General features: G+C 33.1%; 1 protein-coding gene across 1 annotated transcript in view; it reads right to left on the minus strand.

Moving 5' to 3' along the window:
• Positions 1-23,906, minus strand: part of XK (X-linked Kx blood group antigen, Kell and VPS13A binding protein) — a 54,734-nt gene that overhangs the window by 18,199 nt on the left and 12,629 nt on the right. The window contains exon 3 of the mRNA XM_074214197.1: positions 11,400-11,662. Coding sequence (XP_074070298.1) covers positions 11,400-11,662 — 263 coding nt within the window. The remainder of the gene's footprint in view (positions 1-11,399; positions 11,663-23,906) is intronic.

Genomic DNA, 23,906 nt, shown 5'->3' on the forward strand with positions numbered 1-23,906 from the left:
TTTGCTCCATAGACATTGCCTTTGAGAATCCAGCCGCATCTCCACACCAAAATGAACCATTGAATAAGAAAAAGATTTTGTTGAAGAAAGAATGTTATTAGAAGTATTAGGTCTTGTGTATAGGTTGCTAAGTCACACTTTGTTCTGTCTTCCCTGACCATAAAACATTAGAATATTGTGAATGACTTAACTATTCTCAGCAATTCTGTGATCCAAGAAAATCCAAAGGACTCATGATGAAAAATGTTATTTGCCTCCACAGAAGGAACTGTCTTAATATAGACCAAAGCTAGCTAGCTTCCTTCCTTTCTTCTTCCTTTCTTCCTTCTTTCTATTCTTTTCTTCCTTTTGAGTTTTCTTCCACAAAATAACTAATATGAAAATTTTTTTATGATTGCACATGAATAACCTATATTAAAATGCTTAATATTTCAGGGTGAGTTTTTGGATAGAGGGAGAGAATTTGGAACTCAAACTTTTTTAAGTGAATGTTTAAATTTGTTTTACTGGTACTGAAGGAAAAAAGGAAATATTATTTTTTTAAAAAAGGATTCTGTGAGCAGCCAGGTTACGCAGTGGATAGAGCACCGGTCCTGGAGGCAGAATCTAAGGCCAAATACAGCCTCAGACACTTAATGATTACCTAGCTGTGTAACCTTGGGCAAGTCACATAACCCAATTGCCTTAAATAAAGAAAAAAGAAAAAAAAAGAAAATTATACAAAAAAATATTATGTATAGTTTTGCTATATCTTTCCTCCACTAAATGCTAAATCAGTTTTTCTAAAGTTCACATCTAACCATATCATTCTCTTGATAAATAAACTCCAGTGATTACCTATTTCCAATAGGATTGACTATAATTTTTTCCAAAAAAAAATAATTTTGTCTCTTAGGAATTTAAATATATCCTTTATATCGTGTCTTCAACCTATCTTCTCAGTCTAATAGCACATTACTCCCAATCTTGCATTCCAATGGCAAGTCAAATTTGTCTTCTTGCTATTTCTTACATATAACACTATCATATCCACAATTTTGCCCTGGAAATATCTCTAATGACTGGAAAGTACTCCTTCCTTACCTATGCCTCTTAGAATCCCTATTTTGCTTCAAAGCTCATCCTTTGGGAAGTACATCCTTTGTAGGAGAAACACAGGTACAAGTATAAGCACATGCAGAGCCATTACAATGAGATTAAATTCAAGGTAATTTGAGAGGAAGACACTAGCAGTGGATGGGATGGAAAGGTATCACTTAAGCTACATCTTTCTTTTTTTTAATTTAAGGCAGTGGGGTTAAGTGACTTGCCCAAGGTCACACAGCTAGATAATTATTAAGTGTCTGAGGCTGGATTTGAACTCAGGTCCTCCTGACTCCAGGGTCATTGCTCTATCCACTGCACCTCCTAAGCTACATCTTTCAGAAGACAGATTCTATGAGGTAGAGGTGAATAGAAAATGAAATTGAAACACAGGGAACATGGCGGGGGAGGGAGTAGATAGGAAATGGGATACGGATCAGAATGAGGGATCCAGGAATTTTGTCCTAAAGAGGATAATTTGAAAGAACTGTGGATGATGTTTTACTCCAGAAAAGAGAAGACTTAAGGGAGCCATAATGGTTGTCTTCAAATTTTTTCAGAGCTGTCACATGGAAGGGAGTAGACATGCTCTTTTATTCAAATGAATACAGTACTTATTGGGCTGTAGAAATAGTAGGGAAAGAGATTTCAGCTTAGTGTTAGAAAAATTATCTAAATGTTAGAATTGGGATGGGTTGTGCAGTAAAAAGCAATATCTGCCATGTAAATTAAACCAGTTTTTCCTTAAAAGCTATTATGCTCATCATAGCCAATAGTATTCAATATTATATTGAAAATCCTAGCAATAGCAATAAGAAAAGGAAATAGGAGTTATCAGAATAGGGAATGAGCTGATAAAACTCTTTTTTGCAAATGATAAGATGATAAACTTGGAAAATCCCAAGGAGTCAATTAAAAAGTTAATTGAAATAATTAAATAAGTTTAACAAAGAGGCAGAATAAATATAAATATATTTTCCCATATTTTCCAAACAAAACTCTGTAAGAAGAGATGGAGAAAAATACCCCATTAAAATAATTCTAGCCAGTATAAAATACCTGGGAATACACCTGTCAAAACAAATGCAAGAACATGATAAATAAAAGTACAAAAAAAATCTTTTTATACAAATAAGATAAGATTTAAATAATTGGGAGAAATACTTATTGTCCATGGATAAACAGGGCCAAAATTATACAAATAGCTATTCTATCAAACTAACTTATATTCAACATCATTCCAATTAAATTACCAATTTTTAAACTGAATTAGAAAAATAACAAAACTCATTTGAAAAAACAAAAAGTCAAGGATATCAAAGGAAATAATGAAAGAAGTAAAGGAAGGAGGCTTAGGTATCAGATTTTAAACTATATTTAAAGTAGTAATTATTAATACTATCTTATTTTGGCTATGAAAAAGAAAGGTAGATCAATGAAATAGAATAGACATACAATTTAAAGCAGCAAATAAACATAATAACCTTGCATTTTACAAATGAAAAGACTTAAGATTTCAGGATAAAAAAATCATTATTTGGTAAAAAGTTATTGGGAAAACTGGAGAGCAGTATGGCAGAAACTAGGTATATTCAAATATCTTATGCCATTTACCAAGAGAAGGTCAAAATGGATACATGACCTTGCTGGAGAGATTTTACAGAAAACCTGAATAACATGAAATATATTACTTATCAAATTTATGGATAGGTAAACAAATAAACATGAGACAGAGAACAAAATTAAGTTTTTAAAATGGATAATTAAATTTAAAAAGTTTTGTAGAAATAAAATAAATTCAGCCAAGATCAAAAGGAAAAGTAAATTGGTGTGGGGGAATTTCATTTGGTTTATTAGATGAAAATGTCATTTCTAAAATATATAAAGATCATTTTCAAATCTATAAGAATATGAATCATCCCCAAATGATAAGTGTCAAAGAATATCAAAAGGCAGTGAAGAAATCAAAACAATTTAGTTATATGAAAAATACTCTAAATCATTATTGATTAAAGAAATGTAAATTAAAACAACCTTGAGATACCATTTTAATCAACTACATTAGCTGAAATAATAGAAAGAGAAAGTGAAAAATGTTGGAAGGGATGTGGAAAAATTGAGACACTAATTCACTGATGGAATTGCAAACTGATTCATTCATTTTGGAATTATGCCTAACGCATTATAAAGTTGCCTATACCTTTTGATTTAGCAATACCACTACTAGGTCTACTTCCAAAGAGATTTAAGGAAAAAGGAAAAAAATCTATATGTTCTAAAATGTTTAATAGCTCTCTTTGTGAAAGCAAAAACTTGGAAATTGTAAGAATGTCTATCAATTGAGAAATGGCAGAACAAATTAAAACATGAATTCAGTGATTTTTGAAAAACAAGAAAAGATTTGTAGGAAATAATGGAGTGAAATGAGTACATCCAAAAGAACACTATATATAGTAAGAGCAATATTGTTTTAAGAAGGACTTGGAATAAATAACTTATTTTGACTATTATAAAGACCTAAATTAGCTAAAAAGTACAGAGAAATAAATAATAAATAGAATTGTTTATAGAATAATTATATATATGTATATATATATATATATGTGTGTGTGTGTGTGTGTGTGTGTGTGTGTGTGTCTGTGCACACATACATACATATTTATGCCTATCTAATAGTAGCCATCTCTATGGCACAGGGTGAGGGGGAGAGGGAAAAAAATTCCATGATACTTTCATTGTATATTTGAAAGGAATAGCAAGTGGTGCATAGTCAATTTGCAGCTTCATGTGCAATCACTTTTTTATAGTACTATGTTATGGAAAAAAAACTATAAAGTTCATATGAAGAAAGATGCTGTCTATATTCAGAGAAAGAATTAAGTACAGAATAGAAGTACATACAGAATAATTTTGCATATTGTACATAGACACACACACACACACACACATATATATATATATATATATATATATATATATATATATATATATATATATATATATATACTTTTTGTGTCTAATGGTAGCCATCTGGGGAAGGGGGGAAGAAAAAAAGGAATTTACATGATAATTTTATTGTATATTTGAATGGAATAGCAAGTTGTACCTAGTCGATTTGTACTTTCATTTACAAGCATCTTTTTATTGTACTATGTTATAGAAATGCTTGTTTTATTACAAAAATTAAAAATAACAAATTTTAAATGATATTAAAATTATTGAGACTTCTTTGGCTCAAGGGACTAAGAACAAAACATTGATGTAACTTCCTAGTAGCTGAAGAACAAAAAAGATCTCCTCTCAGAAGATAAATTTTTTGAGGGAAGACACTTTTTGTTCTCAAACCTGGTCTTAGACACTTAGACACTTTTATTAGTTGTGTGTTCCTGGACAAAGAACTTAATTTTGGCTTCTCAACTGTAAAATGGGTGCCTCACAAGATGGTTGTGAAGATCAAAAGAGATATTATTTAATTAAGCACTTAATAATACAGATATACCTTGAAGAGATTACAGTTCAGTTCCAGACCCCACAATATTTCAATAAATGGAATATTGCAAAAAGAAAGTAACAATTTTTTGATTTCTCAGTGAATATAAAAGTTATGATTATACTGTAGTCTATTATCTGAGCAATAGTGTTATATCTGAAGAACAAAACTTTATCAACTAAAAACAAAGTCTTGCTAAAATAAAAATGCTAACCATCATCTGAGTCTTCAGTGAGTTGCAATCTTTTTTGCTGGTGGAGGTTTCTTGCCCTGATTTTGATGGCTGCTCACAGATTAAGGTGGTTGTTTCTGAAGTATGGGGTGGCTGTAGCAATTTCTTGAAATATGACAACAATCAAGTTTGCCTCATCAATAGATTCTTCCTTTCATTTGAACACTTAGAGGTCACTGAAGGATATTACAAGGCCTGATTTTAATATTGTGTCTCAAGAGAATAGGAACTTGGAGAACGAGAGAGACTGAATGGCTGGTTAGTCAGAGGAGCTATTGAGCTCACAATCTTATTTGGGCCCAATTCATGATGCACTCAAACAATTACAATAGTAACATCAAAGATGACTGATCACAGCTCATCATAACAGATATGATGATGATGATGATTATGATGATGATGATAATGATGATGATGATGATGATAATAACAATTTGAAATACTGTGAGAATTATCAAAAAGTGATACAGAGACATAATGTGAGCCCATGCTGTTGGGAAAAAATGTGCTGATAGACTTGTTTGCAGAGTAGCCACAAACCTTCAATTTGTAAAACATGTGATACTAAAAACAGTAAAACAAAGTGCAATAAAGTAGGTATACTTACAATAATAATAATAATAATAATAGCAATAATAGTAGATAACACTGATATATTATTTGCTATCTATTAAATATTGAGCTAAACTCAATATTACTAAATTTATTATTTTTATTATCTCAGTTGATCCTTACAATAACTCTGAGAGGTGCTGTCATTATTATCCTTATTTTACAGATGAAGAAACTGAGGTAGAGATTGTTACATTGCTAAAATCACATAGGTGCTTGAACTGAATTATGATTAGTAGAAGGGATCTTGAACCTCAGGTAGTCCATCATGTCATTGTGTATATGAGGAAATTTAGTGTCAGGAGTGATGTAGAAAGAGGCAAAGCCCAATCTGGAAGTTGGATCCCTGAAACTCTGGTCCAGTAATTTTTTCTAATCCATAGATTATAGTATTCACACAAAATGGGAAAAATTATATTTTAACTTATTCTGAATTTTTATAACCAATATAATCAACAAATTAACAACACAGGCTAAGAGAACTACATGGAACTCCTTTACCACTGCCATCAGCTTTTGACTTCTAATATATTTAATGAATTCATATAAGTTGTTGAATACAAAAAGAAATGGCTTCCAACAAGAGACTTTGAGACTCAGTAAATTCATTCTTTAAGAGAACCTTTAAAAAAGAGCTTCTTACAGTTATTTAAATGACCTAAATAGAAATTGATATATGATTAAATACCTAGTATCATAATTTTCTGGCAGCTTTCAGTGAAGGCAAAAATTTTTTTGGACAGAATGCTACAGAGATGGAGAAAGAATAGAAACAAGGGAAACAAAGCTGCTGTGTTGTCAAGCCTGTTCTGAATTCCATTTGCAAAGCAATGGGGGGAAGTCACTTGCCAATAATAATGAATAGCAAAAGAAGACCAAGTTTAGTTTTTAAAAAAATTAACAAATCCTAAGTTCATGGGGCCAGCAGATAGACTATGATAAATGAAGAGAACCATGTAAATATATTTTCTTATTTTTCTATAAACAGAAAAAATTCTGTCTAGTCTTACAATAGTCTGTGAAGCAATAGGGCCAGTTATTCTAGTACTCACTTGATGGATGAAGGGAAGAAGCATAAAGATAATGATCAAATGAGTTACTGAAGTATATTGGAATGAGGACTGGTTATAGATTTATAGAAGTTCACTTCCTACCTTTGATGCTGTCTGTGTGGCCAAGGGTTAACTCACTTTAGTCTCCCTGGATATCTCATCATTAAAATGAAGGGATTGCACTAGATGGTTTTTAGGTTGATGAGCCTATGAGCTCATGACTCACTAGTCCACTCCTAGACTTGGACCCAATTTTCATTTTCTTGACCCTATAACTTCATTCCTTCTGGGCCACTCTGCCTCTGTTGTATGTGATTATAGGAATAGGTAGGCAGGTCTAATCATGCTATTTAATTTACTAGTGTCTATGGAACAGATCAAAATGTTATTCCAATAATAATAAGCACATTCTAATACCATAGAGCCAGGTCAACATGAAAATCCTGAGCTTATTTTTCTGACTATTCATTTTTATCATAAGAATAGGATACAGTTTATGGGTTACAAAGTCAGATTTCAGATTCCCCAGCTGAGGCAAATGGGTAATGCAGGGATGGGAAAAGGGTGGGGGAGGGGAGCATTATGAATACCAGGTTTGCGTCTAACCTCCTCTCATAGTCATTATTTGATATATTTCAACTAATAAAGCATTAAAGTTCCTATATTTCAGCAAATGTAGAGATGTGTACAGTAACCATATCAGTGAAATACACATGTAAATATTCTTGGTCTTCTCAGAGAAATGTCATCTAACATAAAAAGCCTGAAAATTAAGCATTTTTTATTTTTTAAAATCTGTTTTGTCCTATTCCCCACCTGTATGGTTATTTCTTGCATAAGTCACAGAAATGAAGATCAGATCTCAATTTCAGAGCTTCTTAACACCGTCTGCGTGACTTAGTATCTGAAGTTTTCCACTTAAAAAAGGAAAATACAGTTTAACACTGTCTCCCAATGCCATCACAGGAACACTGTGAGAATAACTGAAATGTGAATCAATTTTGCACTACCTTGAATAACCCTGCATTTTATAGCCCACTTTTTGTCTCCTTGACCAAAACAAAAAACAAAAAAAAAAACACCTTACTTATTTAAGGTACAAATTGTCATACCAGTTCTCTCTCTCTCTCTCTCTCTCTCTCTCTCTCTCTCTCTGTAGCTTAAAAAAAATTTAATACATAAGCTACATGAAAGATGAGTTTTATTTTTGTCTTTGTGTATCCATTGTCCAGTACAGTGACTGGTACATAGGGTTTAATAAAACCTCATTGAACTGAATTGAATTATTAGGCATATGGCTGGCATTTAATTAAAAAAAACTCTTTGACTTCATAGTATCAAATTGAACATTTATAACCTTTTGAAGGTCAAAGTCAGTATAAAGTATCATTTCTCAAATTAAAATGAAAATTCTCCCTTGCAAGACTAGTATATATACTACCTAACCAACTTTGAGCATGGGAATTGAGTCATGACTCAATGTTGTGATAGTACCATTTTCTAGTAGAGATAGAAATCATTTACTCAGTCCAGTCAGTCACTCAAATATTTATTAAGCATCTACTATTTATGCCAGTACTATGTTAAATTCTGGGAATACAAAGAAAGATAAAACAGTCTCTACCCAGAAGGAGTACATAATTCAATGGGGAAGACAACATGCAAATAATATGTATGAGCAAGTTATATATTAGATAACTTGGAAATAATCAACAAATGAAAGACATTAGAACTGAAAGGGATGGGGAAAGGCTTCCTATAGAAGATGGAATTTTTTAGCTGGGACTTAAAGGAAACTAAAAAAGCTTGGAGGAAGAAGGAAGGAGGAAAAATGTTCCATGCATGTGAAAATATCCAGAATCAAGAGGTAGTGTCTTATTTTAGCAAGGAGGTCAGTGTCACTGGATTTCAGAGTTTGTGGTAGGGTATAATTTAAGAATACTAAAAGTAGGAGACACAAAAGGGGAAAGCAGAAAAATTATGAAGGGTTTGAATACCAAACAAATACTTTCTGATAAACTCAACTTTTTTAGAACACATGACTTTCCTTCTAAGACCTAAAAAAAAAAAAGTTATATTAAATCTTACTTCACTAAAATAACCAAATATTTTACTTTTCAAGCTAACAAAGCATGGAAATGACTGAAAGTTTTTAACATAATAATAACAATAATGATAATTGCTCCTTTGGAGCTAAGTGATATGAATTCAATATAAGATTAATTAAAATGAGTTGTCATTGTGCACTATGCCATGTGATATTACTGGCCTGTTGTTGATCAATGGGTGACCTTGACCTTTTAGGTTCAGATCTTTTCCATGTCACTGAGACTTTTCAGTACAATGTTTCATCTCTCAATGGTCTAATCATCAAGTTGTCAGGAGACAATTTCAAGGGTTAATGATCCAATTGTAATAACATATTCTCAGATGCATTTTGTAAAAACAAATCTAATTTCTTTAGGCCCCTTTGTAATTGATTTTAATGGAATTTTTATATATTGTTATTGATGTTAAATGGAGCATAGAGCCTTGGGATCAGAAAGAACTGAGTTCAAGTCTTGCCTCTGAGACAGACAATTTGTGTGTTGAGAAAATGACTTAATCTTTCAGTGTCCCCCCCCCCCCCCCCCCCGTCAATTCACTAGGACTAATTGAATTTCCTAGGGTCACACTACAAAAAAATATCTAAGGAAGAATTTTAATTCAAGTTGTCCTTGCTCTAAGTGCAAGAGTGTGGGAAAATGATCAGAGTCAGAACTGGAATCGATGGTACCTAAGCTGGATATAACACACGAATGTCCAACACAAAGAGGGAAAACTTTTCACAGTACTTTTTATAAACATGTTTAATGTCAGGTAATTCTGTTATCTATGTCACTTAAGGACTTATTTTTGTCCTGACTGAACTCAATTTCCCTATTGCATACCACTTAAAAGGACAAGAAAATCCAGAGGGGAAATTTAACAGTAATTTTTTCAATGAGGGTAAAATTAATAAATGACCAGATGTGATTTTTCAGAACTCATTTTGGACACTTGAGTGCCTTTCTCTAGTCCTCATCACAGTATGACATTCCCCAAACTGAGGATACTCCAGGTGAGCACCTAAACAAAAGGTCATACTGAGGGGTACCCCCCAAAATCATGTTGAAATCACAGAAGAATTTCAATTACTTTCCAAAATAACTACTGATCTATAGCTACACATAAAACTGATATTTTAGACATGGTTGTTGTTCTTGTTGTTTTAAATAGCGGACATGTGGTTCTGATACCTAATACACTGCCGTAGCAATTATGGCTTGCAAATCCCATTCCAATACCTCTTCATGACTCCAAGGTAACCCTAGATTCTCAAAGGTTAGACTGTAGACGCTGCCAACTTTGAAAGAATTCCAGTATGGACTTTGAAATGGGCTATCGGATTGATTTATGAGCATTAACTGAGCTAAGTTCAAAGGGTGATGCTCCTTACCAGGAGGCTGACTACCAAGCAATAGAATGTTGCTCCAGATTCTGTGTTTGAATGAATTCCTGGAGTGACAAGTACCACTCTTTGACGTAACTCCCTCTTTGTCTTAGTAGACTAAGGCTAAAATTTAAGTCATACATACTTCTCTATAGAGTGAATTCTTGTAGGATAATTATGTAGAACTGGAGGATCACATAAACTCTTAAAACTCATGAATTAAGAATGAACTCTTAAGGTTTAGAGGAATTTTGAAAGCATCAGAGGATTGAGTCTTTTGAAGTATTTGAAGATGCTTGTAGAATGTGATGATTGAATGGTCATTTTCTAAAGAAAAGATATCTTTCCACTAGCATCCCTGTTAGCTGGTTCCTAGTACATAAGAGTGAGGGAGGAGAACCAGTCACTGTGCTACTGCCCCTGGGAGGGAGGATTCTGGTACTGCCCATATGGCCTGTGGGTGGAACCTGTCACTGCTCTTTCCCATGCAGAAGCTGAAATATGGAGGGTCTTGCTATAGCCTTGAAGCTCGTTAGAAATGTGAACCATATTTTCTCATTATTAATTTCCCTAATGAATATCATTTAAAAGGACAAGAAAATCCAGAGGGGATAATTTAATAGGAATAATTTTTTATTTTCCTGTTTCTACAAGCATTTTCAACTTACGTTTTTTCACTCACTTTTGAATAGAATCTATAGTTAAACTTATTGAGAATTGGTATTTCTTCACTTATCTAATAATTTCAAATATCCCTTTCTCTTTCTTCATATGCTTTTCTCCCCATGTCTCACATGACTATAGGTTTTCTGAAATTAAACAACCCAGTAGAAGCTGCTTTTGGTAAATCTACTGATACCAGGATAAGCAAGAGATTCATTCTGTTCAACTGGATCAGAAAATGATGACCTAGAAGCTAATAATAGATTATTAAAGGCAGTTCTTAATAAAGATTTTGCCTTCTGGGTAGACTAAATATTTGGTATATGCCAGACATTTATTTAAATGCATCCCCATAGATTATATTTACTTTTCCAACATTACTATTTTAGTACTTTTTTCATGGCTACTTAATTTTAACTTATACCAAGTAATTTGCTTTCTCAATGAAGGGGAATGGGGTGGGAGGAAGTGAGAGAATTTGGAACTCAAGGTTTTGGAAGTGATTGAAATTTGTTTTTGCAAGTCGCTGGGGGGTGGAAATAATTTAAAAATAAATAAGAGTTGAAACTTAAAAATAAATAAATAACTAATGCTCTCCCCCACCCCCAATATAATTTTTATCAACAAGACAGGATTAGAAAACCATCAACAGAGGCTGCTATTGATGCAATGTAACCTAACAAATAATAGACAAGACCAGATAACCTCTTGAAGAATGAATGGTAAATGCAATCCCTTTGGCATGACTCCCACTTTACCCCAGAAGACCAAGGCCAAAATTTAAGATATACATACATCTCCCTATGGTGATTTCCTGCTGCAAAACGCTTATGTATAGCTGGAGGGTCAACTGAGGTGCTGAGCCCAAAAAAGCCTGGATCACCGACGCCCTGCTGAACGCCGACCTGTGGGTACACAACTTGCCTTCTACCCTGCCCACTTCTTTCTCAATTTCTTCTGTGAGTCCATTTTTAGGGATCTGCCTCTTCTTGGTGATGCTGACATAAGGCTCTTCAACTTTGCCAGCTTGGAAATATATGCAAAAGACTTCCACACACCTGAAAATGGAGTCAAGATTTTGATTAGATGACTAGAAATCCTCATTTTTTTTTTGTTTTGCTAAGGCATCTTATCCACATTTCCCCATGTCTGGTATTCCCAATTTTACCAGTGTGTCACAGTACGACAAGGACTAGATTCAGAGTGAGAAGACCTGGGTTTCAGTGTCCTACTTTCACCATTACAAGTCCCTTAACCTTTCTGGGCCTCAGTTTCACCACCTGTAAAATGGGAATAATAATATTTGCTCTCTCCATAATACAGAGTTATTATGAGGATCAGATGAGATAATGAATGTGAACATCCTATGCAAATGTGAGAAATAATATTTCTATCATTAGTTCAAGGGTATACTAGAATCAGTTTCAAGAGGCTAATGAAAGCTGATAGTTAAATTTTCATTGTGAGTATTTACATACAATTTGGATATCAGCAAATGTTACAAATCATTTTTTATTATTTTTTTTATTTTCTGATTGTTTATTATTATTTTCTGATGTCTAGATCTAAGAAAATAATGAAGAAAATGTTAATAATGCTTATTAAAGTGAGTCATGCATACACTTTTTTTAGAGATCTCACACCGCTGCTAGAGCCCAGGCTATACACTCAACTTTACCTTTTACTTTGTTGTCATCTAATCCCCCTAAGGCCCAGCAGAACACTCAGAACTGAAAAACAAAAGGAATGGGAAGGAGCAATGTAAGGAAAAGGAAAAGCAAGACTATCTATGAAAACATCTGATTGGTCCTGGCTCATCTGTCCAGGGTCTTTGGAAGCTGGAGTAAGAATAAGGAAAGGTAAGGAGAATGGGTAAAATGCAAAAGAAGCCAAGAGAGGAGAAAAGAGCTAAGGGATAAAGGAAGGGAAGAACAAATTAGATGAGGAAATGCATGCATATGTCTCTTCCCAGTTAGACTATTAAATTCCTAAGGGCAGGAATTTATAATTCTTTTCTGACCATACATAATCTAATACATTCAACTTAATAAATATTTATTAAGCACATACAAAACCCTGTTAAGATGTGATCCTCAATTTTAAAGAACTTAAAATTGAGTAAGGGAGATAATAAAAACTCAGTGCTTTAACTATGACCACTTTTTTTCATAATCATCTAGTGCATAAGTGGTACTAGTACTATTATTTTCATTATGCAAATGAAAAAGCTCAGACTCAGAGAGCTCTAGTGACTTGTTTGTGGTCACAGAGTTAAGTAAGTGTCAGAGGCATGATCTGAATCTTGGTCTCCTGATTCCAAGTCTACCACACTGCAAAAGAGAATATGAAATGCTCAAATAAAAGCCATAGAAGGTTATCTATCACCACTACTATCACTATTATTACTACTGCTACTGCTGCTGCTACTACTTTATTATTTGCAGAATGCTTTACAAATATTTACTCATTTGATCCTCAAACCCTGGGAGCTAGCTGCTTTTATCCCCAATTTTACAGATAAGGAAATAGGCAGACAGTGGTTAAATGAGTTACCCAGGATCACAAAGCTACTTAAGCATCTGAAGTTGAATTTAAAGTCAGGTCTTCTTGACTCTAGGTCCAATACTGTACTTACTATACCACCTATCTGCCTTTGCAATGCCTAAGCAATTAAAGAGATACTTGTGATTGACCTGTGCTAAGTAATAAAAATGACAATAATAACCAAATTAGTATACAGATTCAAAGCTATACAAACAATGAATTATACAAATAAATTTTGGAGAAGAAAAAATTCTAGGATCTCAAGGGAAATAATGAAAAAAGGAAGACTAAAAGAGGGTTATCATACTTCAAACTATATTTTAAAATTATGATCAACAAAACTTTTTAATACTGGTCAAACATTTGAAAAGTAGATGAATGAAACAGGGTAGAAAAACAAGTCCCAAAATCAAGAGTTCTCACTACTGAACAAATCAAAGAATGCAAACTTTAAGGCAAATGACCATCTATTTGACAAAAATTGCTAGAAAAAATGGGAACCACTTTGGCAGAAAGAACACTCAGATCAACATTTTATATCACTTACTACAAGAACCACCATATATCCTAATATGAAAGGTCAGGATATTAAGTATATACATATATATATATATGTATATATATATACATATATATATGTATGTATGTATAAAGCCATACACAAAAGCACATATATACACACATTCCAAAATAGAGGAGAATTGACACATTTTTCCACATTTGGAACTAAAGAATAAAGGCAATCAAAAGGACAATAATTACTTGATAACATAAAATTAAAAAGTATTTGCCAAAACAAAATTGATTAATTTTAAAGTAAGAGAAATTGTTGAATAAGGCAATGAAACCTTTCAACAAATAAGTGATAAAGTCTGATATATTATATAAATGTATATGGTATATATGTAATAAGAAATTGACAGTTATATATGAAACCAATAATCTCTTTCCAGCAGATAAGTGGTCAAAGGATATGAACCATTTAAAAATTGATTATAAATAGCAGCTATATGAAAATTATAACTAATAATAACAGAAAAGCAAATTTTAAAATACTGAATTTTAACTTCATAGTCATCAAATTGGATTTTTTTTCCTCCAAAAATACAATTTATATTGAGGTTAGAAAAGTCAATATCAAGAATATCAAGGGATTAATGAAAAAAAATGTGAAGAAAGCAGTCCCTTATTTCAGTTGTTTGGAAAGCAGTAAACCTTAAAAATAATCCAGTACTGGCTAAGAAACAGTGTAGATCAGTAGAAAAGATTAGGTACATAATACATAGAAGTAGATAACCATATTAACCCAGTGTTTTAAATGCAAAGATTCAAGGTTTTGGGAAAAAATCTCACTTTTTGGCAAAAACTGATAGAAAAACTGGATATATATATATATATATATATATATATATATATATATATATATCAACATCTCAGACATATTTCAAGATAAATTCAACATAAAGGGAGATGCCATAAAAATTAGGGGTACAGAAAACTGGGGAATGATATTTCATAGCAAATTTTTCTGATAAAGTCATCATATCTCAAATATAAAGAACTGAGCCAAGAAGACAGCTGATAGATGGTCGAAGGATATGAATAAGCAGTTTTCAAATGAAGAAATCAAAGATATCAATAGTCATGAAAAAATGCTTGCGGCAGCTAGGTGACACGATGAATACAGCACCAATCATGGAGTCAGGAGTATCAGAGTTCAAACCCAGTCCCTGAGACATTTAATACTTGGACAAGTCACTTAACCCTATTGCCTTGTGGAAAACACACACACACACACACACACACACCCACACACACACACACACACACACACACACACGGTCTAGTGTAAATCATTATTGATTAGAGAAAAGGAAATTAAAACAACTCTGAGAAAACATCTCATACCTATCAGATTGGCTAATGGGAAGAAAAGGAAAATGACAAGTGTTGGAAAGGATGTGGGAAATGGGAAGTGGGAAAACTGGCACACTAATGCACTGTTGTTGAGGTTCTGAACTGATCCCAACCCTTCTACAGAGCAATTTAGAACTGTGTCCAAAGGCTTATAAAACTGTGCATACCCTTTGATCCAGCAATACCCACCACTAGGTCTCTATCCCAAAGGGATTTTTTTTTTTAGTAAATAGGCCTATAAGTACAAAAATATTTAGAGCAGCTCTTTTTTATGGTGACAAAGAATTGGAAATTGAGGGGATGACCATCAATTGGGCTGAACAAGTTGTGATCTATGATTGTGATGGAATAATTTCGTGATTTTAAGAAATGACAACAGGATGTTTTCAGAAAAATCCATAAAGACTTACTTGAACTGGTACAAAATGAAGTGAGTAGAATTGGGAGAACATTGTAAACAGAATGGCAATACTGCATGATGTTGAACTCTGAATGACTTAGCTATTCTGAGAACTGCAGTGATATAAGACAATTATAAGGCCTTAGGATAAAAAAAATACTGTACATCTCTAAAGAAAAACAACTACTGATGAAGTCTGAATGCAGATTGAAACATACTTTTTTGATTTTATTTTTCTTGTATTTTTGTATTTTCTTTAACAACATGACTAATGTGCAAATATGTTTTGCATGACTACACCTGTAACCTATATCAAACCACCTTCTCAATAAGGATGAAGGGGAAGGAAGAAGGGAGAGAATTTGAAGCTTAAAATTTTACAAAACAAATGTTAAAATTTTACATGTAATTGGAAAAAAGTAAATTTTTTTTGTTTTTACAAGGCAATGGGGTTAAAGTGATTTGCCCAAATTCACACAGCTAGGTAATTATTAAGTGTCTGAGGCTGAATTTGAACTCAGGTCTTCTTGACTCCAGGGCTGGGGTTCTATCTACTACACCACCTAGCTGCCCCCCCCCAAAGTATTTTTAAAAGAAAAGTCACTAAACTATTTACACTATTTGATCCAGTGATCTCATTATTGGACACAGACTTCCAAGAGGTCAATGAAAAAAAGATATGTTCCAAAAATGTCAGAATATTTCAAGAACCAGAAATAAATAAGTGAGGAATTACTGAATAAACCTTAGCAAAGAAAAAATTTTGAACTTTAAAAAATAATAAATATTACATGTAGTATGCTGTCAGAGGCTATTACTCTGTTGGTTATTTTGGCTTAATTTATTTGTTACTAATATGAGTTTCAAATAGAAAGAAGGTCATGGAGGGAGGGCATAAAATCAAGAAGTGACTGACATAAAATAACAAAAATGGATTTTTATGAAGAGATCCAAGATATACAGTAAGAATTAAATACTTAGTTGACTAATTAATGGATGATATCAGTCTTCAGGAGGGAACAGAGCAGGCAACAAATAAGATAACCACTTTCCTATGAACAGGTTTTCAAGTTGTAAATGATGAAACCAGGGAAAGAATGCTGTATTTAAGTCAGAGAATCTGCATTGGAATTCATTCACCTATCACCTAACTTCTCCCGGACTTCATTTTATTATCTGTAAAATAAATGAATAGGAATAGACACTATCCATTCTACTTTTAATTCTATGAATCTGTAACTTTGTGGTCTTTAAAATCTATTTGCTAGGCTAAGGGTTAAGTAATGTGAGCTTTTTCACTTATATTTTTCATGCAGGAATTCTAATATGAAGTACTGGTTTATCGCACAAGTCAGTTAAATACCTCCCTTATCTTCCTGCAACTACTTGTTCACAGTGAAGAAGTTATAAGATTTACCCACACCATCTCAAATCCAGTCACTTCTAGCTACTACTATTTATTATTCATTCTTAGGGTTTCTATTTGAATCTATATAGTTTCTTATGCCCATGCTATTCCTCACCTCTAACACATTTTGTCCATAATTATAAATAATTGGTCTTTGTGTACAAGAAGGCTTCTTTTTTCATTCTTCCTTTTTCAGTGCTTCATTGTATAGATATTTTCATTCAAAGTTGTAAAATATTGATTTAAGCTATAGTCACTCTTTATACTTTGTATCAATATGAAATATGAGAATAGCCCATAGACCTTCACTCTATGTGGCATTGAAATACTTATACTATATAGATTTTTTTAAAAATTTCATTCTAATCTTGAAAAATTCCAACAAATGAGCATTTCAATATGCAAAGAATAGGAAGAAAAGAATGTATATAAAAATACAATTTTAATTATATATTTTAAGGGTTTGTGTATCTAATCAATTCGAACTAGGAGTCCCATAGTTGTCTTGTTTGTCTTTGTTTCTGAACTTCCTTTTGTTCTCTTCTGAGCATTAAAAATAATACTTCCCTTATTCTTCTAAACTTTTGTTTCCTTTGCATCAATATTGTCTGTACCCTTTATTCCTCCAAAAAAAATTAAAAACCCTCTCTTACAACAAATAAGCAGGGTGAAATAAAGTAACTCTATATGTTGCCCATGTCCAAAAATGTTGTCTGTCTTATTCTACATCTCCAGTATAAAAAGTGGGAAGCATGTTTCACTAGTCCTCTGCATCACTACTGGGTCATGGATCAAAGTGCCTAAGTCTTCCAAAGTTCTTTACAGTATTGTATTTATTTTACAAATTGTTCTCTTTGCTTTGTTCACTTCATTTGTACACATCCATCAATGCAAGTCTCCCCAATTTTCTCTGAATACGTCCTTTTTGGATGCATCATGCATCATCTCTTACAATTACAATTTCATATCCTGTATATTGTTCAGCAATTTATTGGCACCCCTTATCCTTTAGCATTCAGTCCTTTACTATAATAAGATAAGATCTTTCAATATTTTTGTACATGAGGATCCTTTTCCTCTTTCTTTGATCTCTTTGGAATATATTCCTCATACTAGTCCCTGAGTGAAAACAAATGCAGAGTTTAGTGTTTTAAAGTAGTTTGCAGAATGGTTAGATCATGGCTCTGACAATACTTCATTAGTATGCCTAACACTCTACATTTCCTCCAACAAATTTATATAATTCTTTTTTTTAAAAATACTCTTTGGTACCTCAGAGTTGTTTTAATTTGTACTTCTCTTGCTGGAATAGATGTGATAGTCATTTGGAGCATTTCATTTGAGTGTTGGTAGTTTGTTTTTCTGCTTTTGAGGACTATCTGTTCATAACCTTTAACCATTTATTTGTTAGAGAGTGACTCTTGTTCTCTTATTGTTAAATGAGCTCGCTATCTTGAATTTTAGACTTTTATCAGAGAAATTTTCCCCAGTTACTTGCTTCTCTTATAGTCTTAACTTCATTGCTTTTGCTTATGCAAAATCTTTTCAACTTTTGAGAAGTCAAATTGTTCATTTTATCTCTTGGTCATGAATTTTTCGTTTATTCATAATTTCAAAAGATATCTTTTTTTCCTTACTCTTCTAATTTCTCTACAATGTGAACTTTTATTTCCAGGTTACATATCTATTTAGTGTTTATTGTTCTGTGTTGCCCTAATCTATTATATATTTGTCCAAATCTAATTTCTATCAGGCTACTCTCCAGCTATGGCACTTCCTTAATCACTGCTCCCCTCTATATATAGTCATCACCTATTAAAATATAAGATCCTTGATGGTAAGAACTGTTTGACTTTTGCATTTGTATCCTGAGCACATAGGGCAATTCTTCAAAGTACTTTTTATAAATGTTTTTCATTATTCACTCACTCTTATGCATAATAATGGAAATGCATCTTCTTTCTGTTCTCAAATATTCTCTCCAAAGATAGATGATGGATGGATGGATGAATAGGTAGAAAAATAGAGAGAAAGAGAAAGAAAATAGATGTAAACTTTCTTATTTGGTACAATATCAATCAACTCCCCAAAGTATGGCTTTATAGAGTTAGAAAAAATAATGTTCATGGAGAAGCAAAATTCAAGAATCTTGAAATAAATAGTGAACAAAAAGGAAAGGGTTTTATTACTATCAGATTTCAAATTTTATTGCAAAGCAATATTCATCAAAGACTATATTATACTATTTTAAAAAAAATATAAAATTTCATCAGTTAGTCAGATCCACAAGATCCAGAAATAAACACAGTAGCATGATGTTTTAAAGAGCCCTAAGATTCCAAATATTTAGTACATAACAAAAACTGTTGGAACACCAAGACAGGTAGCTTGATTCTCTACATTTGCAAGAACAATGTTCTACATGTGTATTATATATAATTATATATATAATATATAGAGATATGTAAATACATACATACTATACTTGTGTATATATAATATGCATGTGTGCATGCTCACACAGTTTTCATACATGCACATATACCTTTTCTAACATGTACAAACATATGTATACATACACGCACACACAAACACACACACACACACACACACACACACACACACACACACACACACCAGAGTTTCCTGGACCTGGGAGATATCAGGTCCTTCCATTCCCCTTGAGCTTTCTCCAGGAAGAGTGCTGTTACTCTTTTTCATCTCTAGTTCTTACCCATTTGGGGCCCTTTTGAAGTCTTCCATTTCCTTTGGGTTCCCCCTATTTTGCTATTGAGGACTTCAAGCCTATTTTTGTGTTCTCATACTTTTTTCTCTAGGAAGACCTTTCTTCCAGATCTACAGCTCTGGCTATCTTTTGTCCTAGAATAGATTGAGGGAGTTTGCTGATATTTCTCTTTTAATTTCTTAGTCATCATTCAATCCAATGTTATTTTAGATCATCACAGAGAACTGTGCTCCTCTGCAACTTTTTATGTAGCCATATTAACAGTGAATCATTCCAAAGAGATTATAAAAAGATTTGATTTAAAACCTAAGAGAAATGGGCCTTGATTTAGTCTAAGTCTACAGTGTGTTATCCATACACACCCATTCTAAGACAAACAAGAAATAAAGGTCATCAATGTTCATTTGACATCTAAAACAAAGGCATATGAAGAATGTTAATAAAATTTTTATGCTAATGATGATTCACATTTAAATAGCTGTGTGATCTCTAGACTTGTCCATGAGATTTTCTTGGCAAAGATACTAGAGTGTTTTGCCATTTTCTTTTCCAGTGTGTCCCCATTTCATGAGGAACTGAGACAAATAGGAGATAAGTGAGTTGCCCAAGGTTACATAGTTAAGTCTCTGAGGCTGAATTTGAACTCCTATCTTCCTGACTCCAACCCTGATACTTTATCCATTGATAGCTATAGATCTGGACCTGGGAGCTACCTATATAAAGTTACAGATCTGGACCTGGGAATTACCTATATAAAGTTACAGATCTGGACCTGGGAACTACCTATATATAGTTACAGATCTGGACCTGGGAATTATCAGGTCCTTCCATCCCCCTTGGAAATGGAATACTGGATTGAATGAAGTCCAAGAAATTAAAAGAGAAACCTCAGCAAACCCCCTCAATCTCTTCTAGGATAAAAGATAGTCAGAGTTATAGATCTGGAACCTATATATGTGTAGATAGATAGATAGATAGATAGATAGATAGATAGATAGATAGATAGATGCACATATATAGCTATAGGCTTTATATCTTTAATCAAACAATCAAAATTAGTCCCACATTACATTTAAAATTCATAACTAAAATAATATTATAATCTAATATTATAATCAGGAAGATGTGATAAGTGTTTTCAAATATTTTATGGGTTTTCATATGGAAGAGAGCTCAGATTTGTTTTGTTTGGTACAAAAGAGATGTTGATGTAAATTATAGCATTTCCAGGTATAATTAATTTATGTTTTCATTTATATAGTATATTACTTCTTAAGCACTACACTATTACTTGGGGAATCAGAGTCATTACTTCATTATTATTGAATAGTCCTGTAATGTAGGTATAGTAAGACGCCTTAATCTCTAGAATAAAAGCCAGAAAAATAAGACACTGCCCTGATCTATAATGTATTAGCATACTTGCTCAAGTGGTAAGAGAGTTTATAAAGGTTCCTGTCACAAAATTGTTTTATTAAGGAAAAGTTTTAAAGCTTTGTATGAGTTATTTCTAATAAAACTACTTCAGCATAATTTCTAGAAGTTTACTTTTTACTTTAAAGGACCAATAAGTATTATACATATAGATTTTACTTCATAAACTAATTTTGTTAGACCTTTGTAGGGTTTGGAAGTCTCTGCAGAGATCCTTTGTGTTGTAGTACCATTTTAAGTGGGGCACAGAAAAGTACAGTGAAGAGGGTGGGGTCCACCTTACACTGAACTGAAATCTCTGGGGTTTTTTTCTAATATAATTTTGCAAGATGAGTTTTCCTGTTTTACATGGTTTTGATGTAAAGGCACCACCAAAGACAAGAAAATTTTCATTCCTATGAATTGGGCAACAAGATATGACAATAGCTTGGTGTCCCTGCTTCTTCAAACAATCACACTAAATATCAAGAATACCATATAACTAAATACCATATGGCTAAGCCTTCCCACCTGAAGAAAAACAAGATGTCAAAAAATTAAATCTGAGTTGGTAAAGATTATTTTAAAATCCAAAGTGAGTCTTGAGTGAGCTGGAATAAACCAGGGTTTTAGGCCTGTCCTAGAAGATCTAGTCTGACCTTAGTTCTGAGGAAATTTGAAAGGTCTGGAGATGGTGCATGAGTTTGTATCATAATAGTGCCTTCCCTGTTTTGAAGATCTCAAAAGTGTTCTCTCTTATCTTGTATGTGCATTATTGTTTGCACATGGTCTCCTCTCATTAGTCTATGAGGTCCTCAAGAACAAGGATCATTGTCTTCCTTTCTTTGTATCCCAGTACGTAGTAGGCCCTTAATAACTGGTTGTAGGAAAAAAAATGCACTGATCCCAAACTGAACCCTACCTCACTCTCATTTCCCATTGTTGCCCCCTGAGAGCATTGGCCTAGAGTCAAGAAGAATTTGGCCTCATATTCTTACTAACTGTGTGCCCCTGGGCAAGTCACCTGCTTGCCTCAGTTTCCTTATCTGTAAAGTGAGCAGGAGATGGAAATGGCAAACCACTGCAGTATCTTTACCAAGTAAACCCCAAATGGGGTCACAAAGAGTCAGGCACAACAGAAAAATGACTAAACTGAAAACTGCAAATACTGACAACAGGCTTCTGAACAGAGAGAGAAGAGAGAGGCGAGCAAAAAGATTCAGGGAGGGGTTAGGAGTAATAAGATTGATAACTCACACACCTATAACTCTTAAAAGATTTATCAAAAGAAAGACTGTTTGAGCTGAGCTTTGCAAGAGACAAAAGATTCTAAAAGACAGAATGAATGGAGAAGGTATTCCAGGCCATGAGCAACTGTAAGGACTTGAAGGTGGAAGAGGAGAGAGTTGGGGGGAAAGGACCAGCAGTAAGGCCTCACCATAGGCTACCCTAGCAGTCAATCAGTCAGTGAGCGATAATTAAGTCTACTCCATGAAGGACAGCTAAGTGATGCTGCGGATGCAGGCTTGGAGTGAGGAAGATCTGAATTCAAATGTGACCTCAGACACTAGCTAGTGTGACTCTGGGCAAGTCACTTCATTACTGTTTGTCTCAGTAGTTTTTTCATCTGTAAAATGATCCAGAGAAAGAAATTACAAACAACTCTAGTATCTCTGCCAAGAAAACGCCAAATGGGGTCACAAATCATTGAACACAACTGAAACAATTTAACAACAAAATATCAGATACTGTGCTAATAAAGATCCAAATACAAAAGTGGAAAAGTCCTACTATCAAGGAATTCATATTCTAATGGGAACTGGTTATATAACTATATGGGGATATGCAAAATATATGCAGAGAATTTAGAACTAGTGGAGATAATAAAATAATCACAATAATAATAACTAGTAATTTATATGATGTTCCTATGTTCCAGAACTGACCTAACTAAGCACTTTGCAATTATGTCATTTCATCCTCACAACACCCATGGGAGATAGGCACCACAATTGGCTTCATTTAAGAGTTGAGGAAACTAAGTCAAACAGAGATTTTTTTGACTTATTCAAGGTCATACAGCTAATATTTGATGCTGCTATACAAGATTAAAATTTAATTGGGAAAGGTTCTACAAAATGAATGAAAAGCTCCCTATAAAATGGGTATCAAAGTCCTAGTCTATTTCCTAATGCCTTGCCCCATAACATTAGACAAGTAATTAGCTATTGTTCATTTGTTAAATTGAACTGTTCAGGACTTTCTAATTGATGTAGGTTGCTAAAAATGACTATTATTTTGTAGCTAGAGGTGGACAACTACAACAACAATAACTTATTTAAATTGCTTTTTAAATCTTGTAAAGTAATCTACAAATATTTACTTATCTTCACAACAATCCTCAGAGCTAAGTACTATTAATATTTCCATTTTTCAGAATCTAAGACCAACAGAGGTTTTCAAACAATCAATAAACATTTATCAATGGTACTTGCTAGATACTATGCCAAGTGGCTTGCTCAAGGTCTTATAGCTAGTAAATGACTGAATTTGATTTGAGCTGAGGTTTTCCTGAATACAGGTCCATTGTTTTAGTCACTGTGATATTTGTTTTAAAAATCACAAAATTATTTGGTTTCTTATTCATGAGTCACATATTTCTTTTATTTAGTATCTTATTTTCCCCAGTTATATGTAAAATCAATTTTTAACATTAATTTTTAAAACTTTGAGGTCCAAATTCACTCCTTCCCTTCCTATCATCCTCATTGAGAAAGCAAGAAATTTGATACAGACTATAAATGAGTAGTCCTGCAAAACATTTCTAAAATAATTATATTATGAAAGAAACATAGACCCCTCCCTCCAAAAAAT

The sequence above is a fragment of the Macrotis lagotis genome, chromosome 1 (assembly GCF_037893015.1).
Source record: "Macrotis lagotis isolate mMagLag1 chromosome 1, bilby.v1.9.chrom.fasta, whole genome shotgun sequence".
Classification (NCBI taxonomy): domain Eukaryota; kingdom Metazoa; phylum Chordata; class Mammalia; order Peramelemorphia; family Peramelidae; genus Macrotis; species Macrotis lagotis.